Source organism: Vanessa cardui, chromosome 10 (genome assembly GCF_905220365.1).
Source record: "Vanessa cardui chromosome 10, ilVanCard2.1, whole genome shotgun sequence".
Classification (NCBI taxonomy): Eukaryota; Metazoa; Arthropoda; class Insecta; order Lepidoptera; family Nymphalidae; genus Vanessa; species Vanessa cardui.
Genome location: NC_061132.1, coordinates 2370758 through 2388735, shown reverse-complemented (window position 1 = coordinate 2388735; position 17978 = coordinate 2370758). Strand labels below are relative to the sequence as shown.

General features: G+C 33.2%; 1 protein-coding gene across 1 annotated transcript; it reads right to left on the bottom strand.

The window, feature by feature from the left end:
- Positions 1-1625: 1625 nt before the first annotated feature.
- Positions 1626-12595, bottom strand: LOC124532976 (clavesin-1-like). Its single transcript, XM_047108117.1, has 7 exons — positions 12515-12595; positions 6187-6320; positions 5555-5708; positions 4696-4800; positions 3889-4036; positions 2655-2871; positions 1626-2069 (listed from the first exon to the last, which is right to left on the bottom strand). Exons 2-7 carry the CDS (start codon positions 6314-6316, stop codon positions 1915-1917), a joined length of 909 nt encoding a protein of 302 aa, XP_046964073.1. The 5' UTR covers positions 6317-6320; positions 12515-12595; the 3' UTR covers positions 1626-1914.
- Positions 12596-17978: the final 5383 nt, after the last annotated feature.

Below are 17978 nucleotides of genomic sequence, written 5' to 3'. Positions count from 1 at the left end.
CTCTTTAGGGCAGTCCGTATACTTATTATTAATCAAACAATATATCCTTAAAAAATCCTTACCATAAATAAACTTGCATAACTTTAACGGAACAGTGCGTCAATATTCCAATGCTATGCGGACCACAAGACTTACTTTACCACGCGGATCGCTGGAAATGATTTCCCTTATGTGTTTATCTGGGTTTGAAATCACAATCATCTTATTTAAATCATACTTATTTTTAGTTATAATACACAGAGTCGTTTTACAAATATATACATATATTTTATACGACGTGAATTTTATTAGCACTGTATATATAATTTTATCTGCGTAGACTATTAGTGATTTGATTTTTACAGCTCCAAGTTACTCCGTGGTGCAGTATTTGGTACTATTTTACCGTAATTTTTTTTAATCTCACATTTCTCTGATTCCAATGAAAGTAGCTGAAGCACTTGTGTTATGGACAATCAGAAGTAACGACGGTACCACAAACACCCAGACCTAAGACAATGTAGAAAACTAATGAACGTTTTCACCATCGACTCGGAAGTAATCGAATCCAGGACTGCGGAGTGGCATACCCATGAAAACGGTATACCCACTACGCGACGGAGGTCGTCATAATTCGTCGTTGATTATTTCTAAAGTAAAAGTCTCTCCATAGGACAGAGAAACGCACAATGAAGAGCTTTTATGTGGATTTTTTTTTCGAGTTTCGGAACCCTAAAAACTACGTGATCCTAGATAAAACAATCGTTACAATGAACGGCATTATCTCTAAACGGTTGACGAGGAAATAATGAATACCTTATGTTAATGCCCCTAATTAATTATAGAGAACAATTACACTATTTTTTGTTATTCTACGTTTGCTATTCAGATACGAAATAAACTTAGTTCGTATATTATAAACGACATTACATAGGAAAATATAATAATAAAATTAAAATAAAAAAAAATCATTCAAAATTGCTATTTCAAACGATTTTGAATTGTTAATTTACAAGGTTAAATAAAATTGTCCGGTTCGGAATTGATGACACTTCTAGAAAATTTGATATATTCCACCAATATGAATTGTCGGGAAAATCAGTAGTAACTGTTTTCTATCAATCAATTTTATTAAAGAAAATTGAATCTTAATATCTCGACACTAACGTTCAATTTATTTTGACTTCTTAGTCTGTTTTTTTGTGGTATAGCTGGCAAGCGAGCAGAAGACTCACCTGATGGAAAGTGACTACCACTGCCCAAGGACATCTGCAACACCGGTGGCCTTAACCTTAACCTTTAAAAAAAGATTTCTTAAAGCTGGCAACATTTCAACCCAGCTTTAAGAAATCTTTTTTTTAAAGGTTTTACATTGAAATTAATTAATAATTTGGCTTCTTTTTTTAATGAAAATTGATGTCAGCTAAATAAAATAACTATAAATTGAGACAATAGATTTAGTGTGTATTATTATTTTATAATATATTCTATTCTTAATTAATGATTATGAAAAACGTGTAAGCATATAAATAACTAATAATATTCATAACTCACGTATTTGAATATTTGTATATTATTTTTCAATAAAACAAAGAAATATTTTATTAATTTTAATTTAATTTATTTACTTATTAATATCGCTAGTATTTTGTCTATTTTTTCGGGTTTCATAATCCATGATGACGTCATGCCACTCTTCAAACCCCTCCCCTCCCCCTTCGCTGGCTTATATGCTACATATCTTTATATCATATACATATCTTATTAGAATACCAAGGAGATATACTAACCAAAGTTTAGTTTGATAACTGTATTCCATATTAATTTCTTAAATATTAAAATAGACGTAGATTCCAGATGTTGTGTTCCGATTGATTACTTAAACATTTTATTTACATTAAATTATACAAAATAATAGTTAAATTATATAAAATTTTAATCTATTTCTAATTTCTTAAAAGAACCCTCTACTCCACCAAATATATCAGTAATTGTCTTCGGTTTGCCAGGCCTTAGGGACTCCACGACTCTCTTTTTGTTTTCATTTACAAAGAAATCCTTATTTGCTAGAACCTTTTCAATTGTATATTCTGTGGATAAAAAATAGTTATAAAACAACTTTCATAGAATGAATGAAAAGTAAAATAAGGTAAATGCCTCCCAGCTTGACAGAGACTCTACTTTTAGGGAGAATGTTAGGAGAACATATGGAATAATTTAATTCTACCAGTGGCCTCAAGATGTTTTCCTTCAACTGAAGACTAGATTAATTCTGAATGAAGTTTAGGAAATTCGATGATATTTTCCCACTTTGTACTTGGCCTCAATTTTACCCCTGATCTTACAGGTAGTAAGTATCACGTGTTCTCGACACAGAGACATGTTTTTTAATTAGTAAAATAAATTTTTTAATTAGTTACGTAAGTAACTAAGATATTTGAATAAATCTGATTCCCGTGCAATGGAAAATACCTTTGACACGGACTAGTATATACAAATACTAACTCAACCTGCGGTTTTTCCCGCCCGAATATTTAAAACACAAATCCATTCTTAGAGGATATCTACACCCTATAATGAGTCTATCCTACCAAATTTCTAGTTTGTATGGTATTATGATTTATTAATCAGTTATGTTTATATATATATATATATATATATATACATATACTTACTCTTTGCTTCTTCAAAGGTCTTATATTGGCCCCCAGCGTCCTTGGGCAGTGCTTCAATTGGCATAAATTTCTCAATCGTATTTGACCCAACTTGATGGATACAGAGTTGGTTCATCAGTTCCTTTTTCAAGAACGGTTTGATCACCATAAGCAACTTGTCTACATATGACGGCGCGTTCATGAAGTGCAATCCCTTTAGCTTTACTAGCATTGCTTCCTGGAATAGTATAACTTGTTCATTAAACACTGTTTTATCTCTTTCTGCTATAATTGATTTGATATTTGAGAAAAGAAGACACAACATTTTAATCACCAACGAAACATTTAATTCATCCATACAAATACATAATATGCACTATATATTACGAAAACCATTCATCGTTATACATTTAAGACGGGATAATAAAAATGACATATTTAATAATTATATTAAATACTCAAAAAGAATGACTATATAGAGTTCAAAGTTTTAAAAGCAGTTATGTCAATGTGTGTTTTTGCAATGTTATTTTCGCAGGCGTCGAATCATAATTACTGTTTGACTGAAATGTCCGGTCAATATTTGCTAATTTAATTTGTTAATAGCTGATACTTCTTTAACAAGACATTTATAAGCGGCATGAATGAAATATCGTCGAAGAAATTAAATCGAATGTACTTATATATGCAGCGTAGGACCTTACGGGTTCTTATGACCTTATGGCGTCATATTAAATAGTCAATATGTCATATGTACCACCGATTTATAGAATGATGATAGTACGACACAACTTAGATGTCGCATCGGCAAAATTCGTAAAACCGATCACATCCGAATTAAGAACGCCATCCCAAATTGTCAATATTTATTCCTCATGCCAATATGATCTTTGTACAAACGTAATAACTTGTAATATCATATGACCTAATATATTCGTCAATTTGACGCGTCGACTTACATGCACTTGCTTTCTCTGACGCGAGAATCTATAGCGACGAATAGCGTCGAAGGCGCGATAGGTAGCTATTTCTATTGGTTGTGTAAATCGGAAGTAATCGGTTTTATTTTTATTCCATTGTATTTTCCGATGCTACATCTAATTTGTGTCGTACTATACTTATGTAAACTCAACTTAAAAAGTTGAGTTTACTTTAGTAAAGATTGTAGATCATATCTAATCGTAAGTAACAAAAGACTTTTACGGGCACATTTTAAGGTTTAATAAGTATAAAGAAAAGACAGGGTATACTGTACCTGTAAATAATATAACAACTGTTGCACTGTCTGCAGATCGAGCTTCGTGATATGGCTAAGCGAGACACCGCTTAGATCAATCAGAATGATGAATCCCGGCCAGGTGCCGTCCTCGTACTGCCTCAAATCCATTAACATAAGTACTGCCCTGAAAGATAAGCAAATATTAAAATATTTGTTAGTATATAAAGTAATAGTAGTAAGTATATAGTAGTAATAGTAATAGTAAAGTATATAGTAGTAATAGTTTAAAAACTAGTAGTAGTCGCCGTCGTTTTAGGGTGTTGGTAAAGTAGCCTATGTCCTTTCTTTGAGTTCAAATTTGCTTCATACCAAATTTCATCAAATTCAATTCAGCGGTTTGGTCGTGAAAGAGTGATAGACAGACAAACAGAGAGAGACAATTAACGCATTTATAATATTAAAAAAATATATTAATTAAGTGAAAACTAAAAACGAAGTTTCTTTTTTTTCTGTTTATTATAAATAAAGGGGCTTTTTCGCATTAGCGAAGATGCCACCCTGGTTGAGAATTCTTAGGAGGGTACAAAATAGAATATATTAAACTTAAAACTATCTTAATTAATCACAGGTCTAAGACTTAATTTGGACAACATTTTCGCGAGATTTGACGTCAGATCTGTCAGAATGACATTGTCTTCTCCAACAGACTTTATATCTAAATTAAGTCTAGTTCTAAGAGTTTCGTTCTGAGCACATTCCATCAATACGTGCAAAAGATCATCAGGTATATTACAAGTTAAGAACGAAGTTTAAGTATAAATTAGTTATAGTTTGTTTCTTAACCTGATTATATCTGAGAAGACGAAATTCTTGGTATCATAGTCGATAAGTCGATGGTATACAATGTAATGATTATTGTACGATCGCATTTGAAGCGGCATCACCAAGCTGTAAGAAAAGAAAATGGTACTTATATACAAGAGAAGAATTCATTGAGTAGTAAGATTTGTAAAATAGAAAGTAATATATAAATAACTAGCAATTTCAGCCTTAATAAATAATTCCAACGCCGTGGTTTTTGGTGATATATCTGCATAGTCTCTAATGTTTACCGATAAATGAGCTACGTCTTTGGAACGACTCCTTTACGCGGCTTACAGAAAGCGGAAGAGAAAATAGTTTCGCTCTTTAACAGGCCAGTAACTCCTTTCCGCTTGCGAAAATTATTTCTTTGTTAAATCATAACATTTTAGTAAATTGCAAACAATAACCCTCGAACCATCCTGCCACATTGGATCTTTTAATTTCATGCACATATACGACTGGAGATCTTTAAAATGAGATCATAACCGATTTTATAGGTACATCGTCCCATAATCACTGGAACAAATATCAGCTAGGTACCAGCCACTCATCAGATATTCTACTGCCAAACAACAGTATTCAGTATTGTTGTGTTTCGTTTGAAAGGTGACTAAGCCAGTGCAACTATATGCACAAAGGACATAACATCTTAGTTCCAACGATTGGTGGCGCATTGTGCAAGGAATGGTTAATACATCTTACAGCGCCATTATCTATGAGCGGTGGTGACCTCTTACCATCAGGTGACCATATGCTCGTCCGTTAAGCTACACCATAGCAACTCTAAGATAGTCTTTAGTAGTGAAATAATATGGAATACTAAGAAATTTTAACTCACACGACATTTAAAGTTTTCAATAATCTTTCATCGACAACTCTGTTGTGAAATAAATTCGTGAAAAGCGTCTTCAGAGTAAAATGAAGATCTAACACTTGTTTTGACACTTCTGAACTTTGGTAGCAGCAAAAGTAAGTGAGGATTAAGTCGAGATCTGAAATAGAGATAAATTGGTTAGCATGGTACATAAATGACATTTTATAATCATATTATATGGTAACTATTTTAAAGTGTTATCTTCTTATGGGAAGGATATAAATCACTTTCATTTCTGTCTTTATGAGTCTTTATGACTTTCCTTTTTTTACGGCAGCGGAAGGCAGGCTTCTCTTGGAGTCGGTGTCAGCCTCAGGCACACGCCTTAGGGCTATAGACATGATGTAGGGTTTTCTTGGCAGACACCGACTCCAAATATAACAATAATTGTAACTACATTAATTTATCGCAAAACATACTTTTAAGTAGTCTATTATTTTTTATTTTATTTTACTTAGGAGTAGACGAAAAATATTCTGAATACGCAATTATTTTTATTACTTTTAAGTGCACTTTAATTTGTTTTTAATTAGTGTATTGTTTGAAGTCGGTTTCTGTTAAAATTTTTGTTCATAAAATATTGTTACTCTTCTCACCGGTTATATATTTTTCAGGCAGGTGAGGTTGCGTTTTGAGCCAACGCCGTAAAGCGGCGATGTCAGATGGATTAATGCCTGTCTTCTTGTACTCCACCTCCAGGGACTGTTGCTCTAGCTTGCCGGGCATTGTACTGGAAAATGAGTAAATATTACATAATTTACTTAGTACTAGAGCTTTGTGCTAGCCCGTCTGGGTAGGTATCACCCACTCATCAGTTACTCTTCCGCCAAATAACAGTACTCAGTATTGTTGTGTTCCGGTTTGAAGGGTGAGTGAGCCATTGTAATTACAGGCACAGGGGACAGAACATCTTAGTTCCCAAGGTTAGTGGCACATTGACGATATAAAGAATATTTAATATTTCTCACAGCGTCATTGTCTATGGGTGATGGTGACCACTTACCATCAGGTGGCCCATATGCTCGTCCGCCAACCTATACCATAAAAAAAATAAGAGATCATTGCACTTGAGTTAACAATTACAACTATTTTATTGTAATAGCTGGAACATACTGCGTACTCTGATAATGGCCTAATGAGCTGCGTAAAAATCGGTTCTTATAATATTAAAATCATACATTCCAATTCTATTGTAGGCCATAATCTGCATATCTAATGATATGTTACACAAGTTTCTTATTTGCAAAATTTCTTCAATGTGTGATTCGATTTCCCAAGGCTATATTACTACACTATTTTAATTTAAAAAAAAATCATTATCGGTCTAACAGCTCGCCTTACAGCCTTTTTTGTCGCTGGAAAAACGTTTTACGCACTTCCCCCACGTGATGGAAAGTGGGGGGGGGGCGGTGTATGGGATTCCCTGGTTTCCTGGATGCCGAGCGCGCCCAGGTCCACCGGGTTTACCCACTAAAAAACCAGCGGTACCCTCTCCATCTTTCAGCGGGCGGATCGCTTACGCATGCTACCGTGACGCCCTGACGATCCGCCTTACAGCCTCTACCAGTGCTAGTTCGTTTTTGCATAGAACGGAATTGCGATTCAACGGGGTAATGCTGCTAGCATTCTTGCCAACATTCCACGCGGTTATGATTTATACTTAACTACTATTTATTTCATATTTGTATATTTAAGGACTTAATGTTCAATATTCTTATGTTAATTGTTATACTATAGGTATTCTTTAAGACTTGTGTCTTTTGTCATTGGTACGTTATAGCCAGCATCATTTTTATATTATATATGTAAAAAAATATATTCTAATTTAATTTTAAACAATTCTCACGCCAAGCACTAAATAAGAGCCGGATTTTATTTTTTCACACTTACTCGTGAAACTGCGCATTTAAACCAACACTTTGACGCAGTAAATTATTATTGTCACAATATTTCCAAAGCCAAAGAAACCATTGCAATATTAAACGTACTGATGATGTTTCACTGATTGAGAAAACAAGTAACTACCGAGTTTCTTGCCAGTTCTCCTCGGTAGAATTTACTCTCCGAACCGGTGGTAGCTTCACTTAATATAGTTCTTAAATGACGATTCATAAGTCCTTGTAAAATCCTACTTGAAAAAAGTATATTTTGATATTTTTTTTATTACTTTCAGATAAAGTGATATTTTTACGTGTGTGCGCAAACTCTGTAGCCTATACCCACACATTCATAACCGAATGAAATGAGAACTCGACACATGGAATTCAAGCACTGTTCAAGCACAGGCCCTATGTATTTTCACGAGTGTAAATACTGTCATTGAATGTATAATTTATACTTATATTATAAATGCCAATGTTCTTCGGTTTGTTACCTTTTCACGTTTAAACCGCTGAACCAATATATCTAGATAGAATTTGAGTCCCAGGGTGCAATAGCCTACTTTTATTCGCCCCCCGAGGGTATAAAATGTATGATAAAATGTGTGTGTGTGTGTGTGTGGCGGTTTGTGTGCCAGAGCTAGTAGGCATATTCCTAAAAGCTTTTTTTTTTATTTTAACCTTTATTTGTTTCGTGAGGGCACAGATTATTTCGCCAATGTCACGTGCGATTTCTTAAAACTCAGTACACATTGTTAAAATGAGGTTATCGAATTCCTTATTACCTTCATCTTTTAAATAATTTACTTTAAAATGCAATTGTTCACAAGGTGAAATTATATTGTTAATGACATTTCGTATTCAAGGAAGTCAAATTAATCAGAGGTCATTTCCTACTTTCAATTCGAGACCTTTTTATTTCTTAAGTACACAAAAGCTTATAATACTGGTTAAGTAACTTGTTAAGATCTCATTGCTGGACCAAGGCCTTCTCTGTTTTTTCTTTTTCTAGTATACCACCACCCTTTCTTTTTTTTCCTTGCTGAAAAAACGCATTGCGCGCTTCCCCCACGTGATGGAAAGTGAGAGGGAGTGTGGGGAATCCCCGTAGCCCTGGACGCCGAGTGCGCCCAAGTCCGCCGGATTTACCCACTGAAAAACCAGCGGTACGGGATCGCATACGCATGCTACCGTGACGCCTTGACGGTCGGCCCACCTATGCGGGTCTTCAACGCCTAGAGGGGGATTCCCGGGGTACTGGGACCACCCTTGTCCCTGCGGCGCCTATGGAGGCGGGGGGCGAAGGTGCGCGTAGCGCCTTTTCCTTCTCCCCGGTCGTCTTCTGCGGAGCGAGTCAGCGGCGGCATTATTTTTCCGCTCCCACTCCGCGGTTGCGACATGACACTTTCGCAGAAGGACATCTCTGACCACATCTCGCTACCGAGCATGGCGTTGATAACGATCGGCAGCGAGAGGTCCCTGCCCATAGTCGCTGCAAGGATGTGTCTCTGGGGCCCCCACACAGCACACTCGTACAGGGTGTGGTACGCCGTATCCACTGGCACACCAGACTCGCTGCAGGAGGGTAACTCGTACAGGTTCTTACCGAAGCATCCGTGCCCGGTAAATACCTGCGTTATTCTGTACGACAGTGTGCCGTGCTACCTCTCGACCCAGCGAATCAAGTGGGGACGGTTCGCCTCCACTGTCGCCAGGCCCGCCGTGGGTGCCATCGGACGATCAGGGCTTGCTGGGCTAGAGCCCTTATCCGCCCGATCTCCGCCGACCCTGGACGGTCACCGCGGTCCCCCGCCTCGACCCGGACTAGTCTACCACCCTGCTTCAATGTTGGTAGAAGCACATGTGTCTACCCGCCAACCCACATTGTATATACACCTCTAATTAAGATTCACGTGCTTTAAGCCAGTGACTAGACCAGTGCCATGCCCAAACGTGGTCAGAGAGACCAGTGTTACCTGATTCCTTTGTCACATTATTTTGACATGTTACGAGCTAAAAATTACAAATTCGAGCTCTAGGTTATTTTATAACAGGAATGGCGATATTGAGAGTTCAATTAGTTGTAGCCGAAACCTAAAATAAAATTTAGTAAAAATTGTTTAAGGAAAATTTCTGAGGTTCTGGGTTCAATCCTTGATTTGATACAGTAAAAACTATTAAGAATTTCTGTCGCAAAATTATTAAATATATTTTTCTATGTCTTTTATAATCCTTTGTAATATAATTTATTTAGTGTATCGAATCGTCAATGAGTTATTATTCTATTATAGTTAGATGTGAATTTTAGATATTTGAGAGTTTATAAGCATATTACGATTTACGTAAATAAGTTCTGAATATATTTGTAAAGGTATTAAGATAAATGATCACGATAAAAACCCGTTAGCTATTACAATATATAATAAATATATATATTACAATTATTTAACTAACGTTTCTTTGGAGATAAATCAAATTAATTACCCGTTCAAATATTGCGTTGATTCTCAAGGTTACGACCAGATCATATGTATTAGGAAACATCTATGTTTCCGAATAATTCCAGTTATGTTAATATGGGCTACAATTCATTGATATGACGCTGTGTTTGTAGAAACATTTGGATTCATCACGGATAAAATAGATATAATATATATATGCTAAATAAATATTTAAGTAAAGATACAGTAATTGGATTGACATTGCATTGGTTGCAAAGAGTTTTTCGTCACTTGTATTTCATCATTGATCACGTGACATATTAAAAAAAATCATTGTAAATAAATAATAATGATTGTTTTATTATTGCATATATTTTTGTTTCTTTATATGTTTGTTCTTAATTTAAAAATAGCTCGATTAATTTTATTTCACTTCCCGAAAATAGAACTAAATAAAAAAGGTCAAACTAAATAAAAAACATCAAACAATATTGCACAGTCAGGGTAAGAAAAGGTTCGTCACCTTGAGACCTATTTTTGTGTGCTCTGCATGGCCGATAATCTGCTTTACCGATTAAGACTGACATATTTCGTCGCAATGCCATTAAAAGTCACGTCTAGCAAAGAGTACTATGTAAGTTTAATTTTATATGCAGTTTTCAGTTAAGTGCTTTAGTTTCAAAATGTACTAAGAGCTTACGACTTGATATAGGAATGAATTTGAAAACGATAAAGGTTTTCTTACTCGGACTGTACTTAAAAGTCATGAATGAATCGGATTCTAAGTTAACCATTCAGTTAACCCTGTATTAAAGATTTCCAAATACAGCGGTAAAATTAGCTTTCATATATCTTATGGTCTTTTCAATCACTACAAAGTATAAAACAAAGTCGCTTTCTCTGTCCCTATGATCCTTTGTATGCTTAAATCTTTAAAACTACGCAACGGATTTTGATGCGGTTTTTTTTTAATATATATAATGATTCGAGTGGAAGGTTTTTGTATAATTTTAGAATTTTTTAATGTAATGTCGTTAATAAACAAATTCTGTAGTATATTTAGTATCCGTATTGTATCCGTATTGTATCCGTATTGTACCCGTGCGAGGCCAGGGCGGGTCGCTAGTATATAATATGTTTTTTATTCTTTTTGTATTCTTTATCTAGCGTGGACTAATGCATTGTATTCTAGCATTTTTTGTCAATTATTATAGTCTTGACGTCATTCTGTTGTTTATTTTAACTCGCTTGTGAACAATAAAATAAATATATTAAAGCTTTGATGTTTATAATTATTTTATACGTCCAAAAATACGCACAAATACATTGTTTTTTATTTAATAACACAAGTGCTTTAGCTACTTACATTGGGATCAGAGTAATGTATGTGATGTTTTCCAATATTTATAATATTTTTATGTATAAAAAGACCCTTCATCAAAAGAGGTACATTTACTAATTCGATAAATAAAAATTAAAAATCAAATACTGATTAATACAAAATGAGATAAGACCTTTAAACTGTTAAGATCTGAACACAAAAATGATACACATACGAAATTACAACCAAAACAGTACAAAGTTTCAAATACATTAATATAGAAACGATGACTGATGCTAGACACCGGTGCTGTAAGGAATATTAACCAATTCCTTGATAACTAAGATACAAAGACATTTTTTGGTGGTAGGGCTTTGCGCAAGCCCGTCTGAGTTGGTACCACCAACTCATCACTTATTCTACCGCTAAATAACAGTACTCAGTATTGTTGTGTTTTGGTTTGAAGGGTGAGTGAGCCAGTGTAACTACAGGCACAAGGGACATAACATCTTAGTTCCCAAGGTTGGTGGCACATTGACTAAGTAAAGAATAGTTAATATTTCTTACAACGCCATTGTCTATGGGTGATGGTGACAACTTACCATCAGGTGGCCCATACGCTCATCCGCAAACCTATACCATAAAAAAATGCTGTGTCCCTTGTGCCTGTAAAACTGACTCACTCACTTTTCTAATTGGATGATAGAATATTTAATAGGCGCTAACACTATATAACATGCTAAATTAACATGGTTATTTTTATTATTAAAGTTATTAATTTCTGGATATTTACCATGTTTTTTATTTTTGTTTGAATGTCGAATTATCTACGAATCTTCAAATGTCTTGTTCACGAGACAAATCTCGTAGATAATGTCGAAATATCGAGCTTCACCGAACAAAAATAAAAAACATGGTAAATATCCAGAAATTAACAATTTTAATATGTACGTAACACTAATTAAATTATCTCTACATAGTATAAAACAAAGTCACTTTCTCTGTCCCTATATCCCTATGTATGCTTAAATCTTTAAAACTATGCAACGGATTTTGTTACGGTTTTTTTAATAGATAGAGTGATTCGAGAGGAAGATTTTTGTATATAATACATGAACAATTAAGTAAAGAATCACAGATAATTTTAGAAGTTTCTATTGTGATGTCGTAAATAAACAAATTCTCTAACTCTTTCTCTAAATAAAAAAATTAAAAAAAAATCTAAATTTAAAAAAAGAACGTGCATGTAATATAGCTATGTATAAGTACAGTCAACACTTACAGATCGATAACTTCGTTTTAAACACTCAATCACTATTCACGAAACGTCCGACTATCCGAACTTCAAGTTATTTAATGCGAGAATTAAATCGTCCGAGCTTATTAGCATAATACGTACTAATAAAAAAAATATTAATGACGTTGGTATATCAATCATATTATTTTGAGGGACTATTAAATATATAAAAAAGAAGTTTTTTATGTTATTATTATTATTATTATTCTACTCTTCGGTAATAAAGTTCATTTTATTATTTATTTCTATGTTACAATAAGTTATGGTTCATATTTTTAGTAGCACGAATTATTAACATTAAGGCCTATATACAAATATGTATCAAATCATTAAATATAAAGAAAAAAAGTACAGGCAATGTGGGCTACGTCTTTCAAAAAGGTTCACTTACTCCAATTTCAGTGAAGATCAGTTGATGTTTAGTAAAAAAAATAAAATAATTACCACACATAAAAGTAAAAAGTGAAAAGGGACACTGGCAACTGGGAGCCCGTGGATTAAGCGTAGTTTAGAAAAAAAACAAATACATGTTAGGCAGACCTCCTTTTCAACAGGCTAATACTTTTCAGGCGCTATGTATTATTATTTGAAAACTACTTTTTGTAAATAGTACTAATTCAAAATTATCTTAGCATTTTAAACTTAAAATACTTTGGTTTTAAAAACCAGAGTGTAAAATACTTTTTCATCTATAACCAATTATTATTAACTAAATAAATTCTGCAATATATAGAATATATTACTATAAGAATAAGGTCCATATTTATCCCTTTAAAAAACTTTAGCACAGCATCGAAAGAGGTAACTCCTTAACTCCTTTAAAAATAAAAAAATCCAATACTTATTAATATGAAATAAGATAAGACCTCCTTGGAACTGTTATGATCCGAATACAGAAATTATCACTATAAAAAGTTAAATATTTCAAATACATTATTATGGTATTTGTTAATGTACGAGTATATCCTATTATATTTATGTCTAATCAATATATAGAATATTTTGCTATAAGAATAAAACGAAATCGCGAGCATATGCTTGTATACGTAATGATGCAACCGTTAGTGATTTTTAAGCATATCAAAAATTGCCACCAAGTTAGACACAAATTCGGACGCCTCGAGCATATAGGCTATGGCGTTCAAGGTCTGTTACTATATTAGCTAAAAATCCGAATATCTGTTGTTACGAAACATATCTCAATACTCGTTCGAATTAGACCACTTATGTTTATGAAATTCAAATATATACAAAGTGAAATTTCAAGCTCGCCACATCATACAACTCCTTAGTTGAGATAATACTGATGCAAGCCTGTCTAGGAAAATATTTACCAATAATTTCTTATTCTGCTATAGTACGACACAACTTAGATGTGGCATCGGCAAATTCAATAAAATTAATTACTGCCGATTTATACAACCAATAGAAATAACTATCGCGCCATTTGACGCTATTCTTCGCTACAGACTCTTGTAAGTTCAATCCGAGAAAGCAAGTGCATGTTAATCGACGTGTCAAAATGACAAATATATTAAATATGATATTACAAGTTATGACGTTTGTGTAAAGATCATATTCACATAAAAATAAATATTGTTAATTTGGGATAGCGTACTTAATTCGGATGTTATCGGTTTTACGAATTTTGCCGATGCTACCTAAGTTGTGTCGTACTATACCAATGTATTTATTTATTTTATGTTTGAAGTTGAAGGTTGAGTAAGCCAGTGTAATTGGAGACAGCGATATGATATTGCAGGGAAGTGTCTATTTTCGAATGATATATATATATTGTTTAGTAGCCTAGATTAGTCGATACCTTGGGCCCTAAATGCATTACGTACTAGGTTAGCTACTTCACCAGCTACTATTACTAAACAGATTTATCGACTGCAATATATTGGGCAAAGTTAAATAGAAGCCATGAGCAGATCAGGAGAACTCGTACTATTATAGAAAATACCCGTACAATTCCAAATAAACTGAGATATTTTTTAAAATATACAACAACACACGACAACATGGCTAGAGAAAATTCAAGCACAGGTCCAAAGGCTTAGCATGTTTTTGGAGCAACAGATTGGTAAAAACATCAAAATTGTTGATTTGCTTTCGAACTTCGTGCTTTTCAACCGACTTCCAAAAGGAGGAGGTTATCAATTCGTCTGTATTTTTTTTTTTTTTTATGTTTGTTACCTCATAACTTTTCACTGGGTGGACCGATTTTGATAATTTTTTTTTTGCTTGAAAGGTAGTGCTTCCCGTGGGGTCCCATTTTTTTTATTTTTTTTTTCCGATGATGGTATCCATGTGAAAACGACATAAGTCTTAAATTTGCATTATGTATATGCGCGACAAATAGGTGAATAACTGAAAATCACGTTAACCAATTTTGATAATTCTTTTTTTATTATAAAATATATACTTCAAGGGTAATTTGTTGAAAGTTTGGTAAGGTTCTGAGCACAGGATCCATGACAAAGTAATGGAACGGAAGGGAACGGAACAATTCTGAGGAGCACGTTAGCGATACTCGGTCGAATCTTTTATTTATAGGTTATTTGGATATTTGAGTCACCTTCCGTAATGTGGTTATGTTTATGTAATTATCATAGTCGAATATTATAATCAACTAGCTACCCACCCCGGCTTCGCACGGATGCAATACTGATACTAAATATACTACAGAATTTGTTTATATACGACATCACATCGCAAACTTCTAAAATTATCAGTGTTTCTTTACTACATTGTTCATGTATTATATACACAAACCTTCCCCTTGAATCACACTATCTTTTAAAAAAAACCGCATCAAAATCCGTTGCGTAAATTTAAAGATATAGGGACAGAGAAAGCGACTTTGTTTTATACTATGTAGTGATGGAACTCCTATACGGCTCGCAGTTAGGGTGCGATATGGGGCAGAATTTCTTAAGTACTATCTTTAATCAAATTTTGTGTATGTGATGTGATGTCATATGATGTACGAAATATAGTTGGTCTTTTTCAAAGTTTTTTTGCTGAGTTCGATTACAGCTCTTTCGAGGGATCCTTGTAGTTTACGCCGCGTGACGTATTAAATTCGCATTTTCGAAAGTCTATTTTTGCTTTATTCGCAAGTTTCCTTTGAAATTGTCCTCGAAGTAGTTTCTGACTCATATAAACGGAACGCTTAATCTATCCATATTAAAAAAAATTAGTTAGTCAACATCAGCTTCACTTAAAATCAAAAAATAAATAAAATTTTAACAAAAAGAAAAACCGACTTCAAACAAAACACTATTTTAAAACAAATGAATATGCACGAAAAATAATAAAAATAATTGCGTATTCAACATATTTTTTAGAGTCTTCCTAAGTTAAATGAAATGAAAAATATTAGACTACTTAAAAGTCGATTAACGATTATATCATGTAGTTATAATTATTGTTATATTTGGAGTCGGTGTCAGCCAATAAAACCCTACAGTATATCTATCAAAAAATAATACGAGAATACTTTAACAAATATGTTTTTTACAAATTACCTTTTACACAATAATATACTGGATCAAGGGCAAGGGCACCGTGGCTGACACCGGCTCCAAATATACCAATAATTATAACTACATGATATAATCGTTAATCGACTTTTAAGTAGTCTAATATTTTTCATTTCATTTAACTTAGGAAGACTCTAAAAAATATGTTGAATACGCAATTATTTTTATTATTTTTCGTGCATATTCATTTGTTTTAAAATAGTGTTTTGTTTGAAGTCGGTTTTTCTTTTTGTTAAAATTTTATTTATGGTAGGAAATTCTCAAATTTTGATTTCAAATATTTTACATTACGTATTCATTTTAAAACAAACCTATTTATGATTCACTGAGCATCATCATATCAGTGTGCACGTTTCATAAAAGCAAGTTACAAATAACAGAACTTGTGATGATAATATCAGTATGGGAGAACTCTTAATAGGTTTCTTACATAGATATTTCTTGGGTATTTATAACCGAATTCTAAAAAAGGAACGTTATCAATTCAACATCTAAGTATATATTATTGTTAGAATTTAATTATATTTTGAATATAATGATTCATTTAGTCTTCTTAGCACGTAATTCTAATTTCGTAAATTTATGTTTGTCCACAAATTTCTCGAAAACCAAAAGTCGTATTGAGATAATCATTTTTAATCTAAGTTAGGTTCAAAGAGATATATTTTAATCTTCAGTTCACTGCTGTTTCTATGCTTTTTTATGGTATAGGTTGGCGGACGAGCACCTGATGGTAAGTGGTCACCATCACCCATAGACATTGTCGCTGTAAGAAATATTAACTATTCCTTACATCGTCAATGTGCCACCAATCTAGGGAAATAAGATGTTATGTCCCTTGTGCCTGTAATTACACAATGGTTACAATACTGAGTACTGTTATTTGGCGGTAGAATAACTGATGAATTCTAATTTTGAAATCAGTTTAATTTTTTTTTTTTAAATATTTGTCGGTCAACATATCGATATAATTATGCTTTACATTAATCTATAGGTGCTAATGTCATAATAATCAATTAAATATTTCTTAGTCTAATTTAGGAATAATTACAAGATATATGTATGTATATGTGGCTGACACATTATTTAATTATAATAATAGAACTTTGTAAAACGTCTGTTTGATATTATCATAAAATCACAATTAACTTTGACATGGTTTTAAGTACATGAGCAGAATATATATTATAACGTAATAATGTTTATTGTTTGCAATTACAACCTTATCCGGTTTAGTTAACAAGTTAGATCGAATCAGATTTAATTCGAATATATTTTATCATGTTCTTTAGAATCGTTTTTCTTTGAACCGGGAAAATTATATATACTTAATTACTTTTTTTTACTTGTTGTTAGGCCTTTGTGTAGAGTCTTGGGTAGTAACTACCCTTAGAAGATATTCTAACGCCAAACAGCAATACTTAGTATTATACTATTCTGGTTTCAAGGGTGATAGGTGAAGCATAAGGACATAGCATCACAGCTTCCAAGTTTGGTGGCAAATTATCGTGATTTAAGAAATGGTTAGTATCTTTTACAGCGTACTAAGTACCGTTAGGTAAAATTTGCCGTCTGTCATATACTTTGCCTAAATTTCATAGCTAATATACATATACACGAGGACTAAAATGCTTATCATCAAATACTATACTGATATATCGAGAAATCTTTATTGTAGAGTAAAATTTTATAAATAGTGAAATATTGCTAAATTATATAGTTTTTTCATCTGATAATAGATGGCGTTAGTGGTAAGTTAAATCGCGCTATTATGGTTTCAAAGGACATTTTGGGTGTCGGAATCCCAATACATCGAACGCATGCATCTTAATAAATAATTATGGGTTCAAACCCAGGCAAGCACCAATTAATTTTCATGAGATTAATTGGGCTTGTAATTC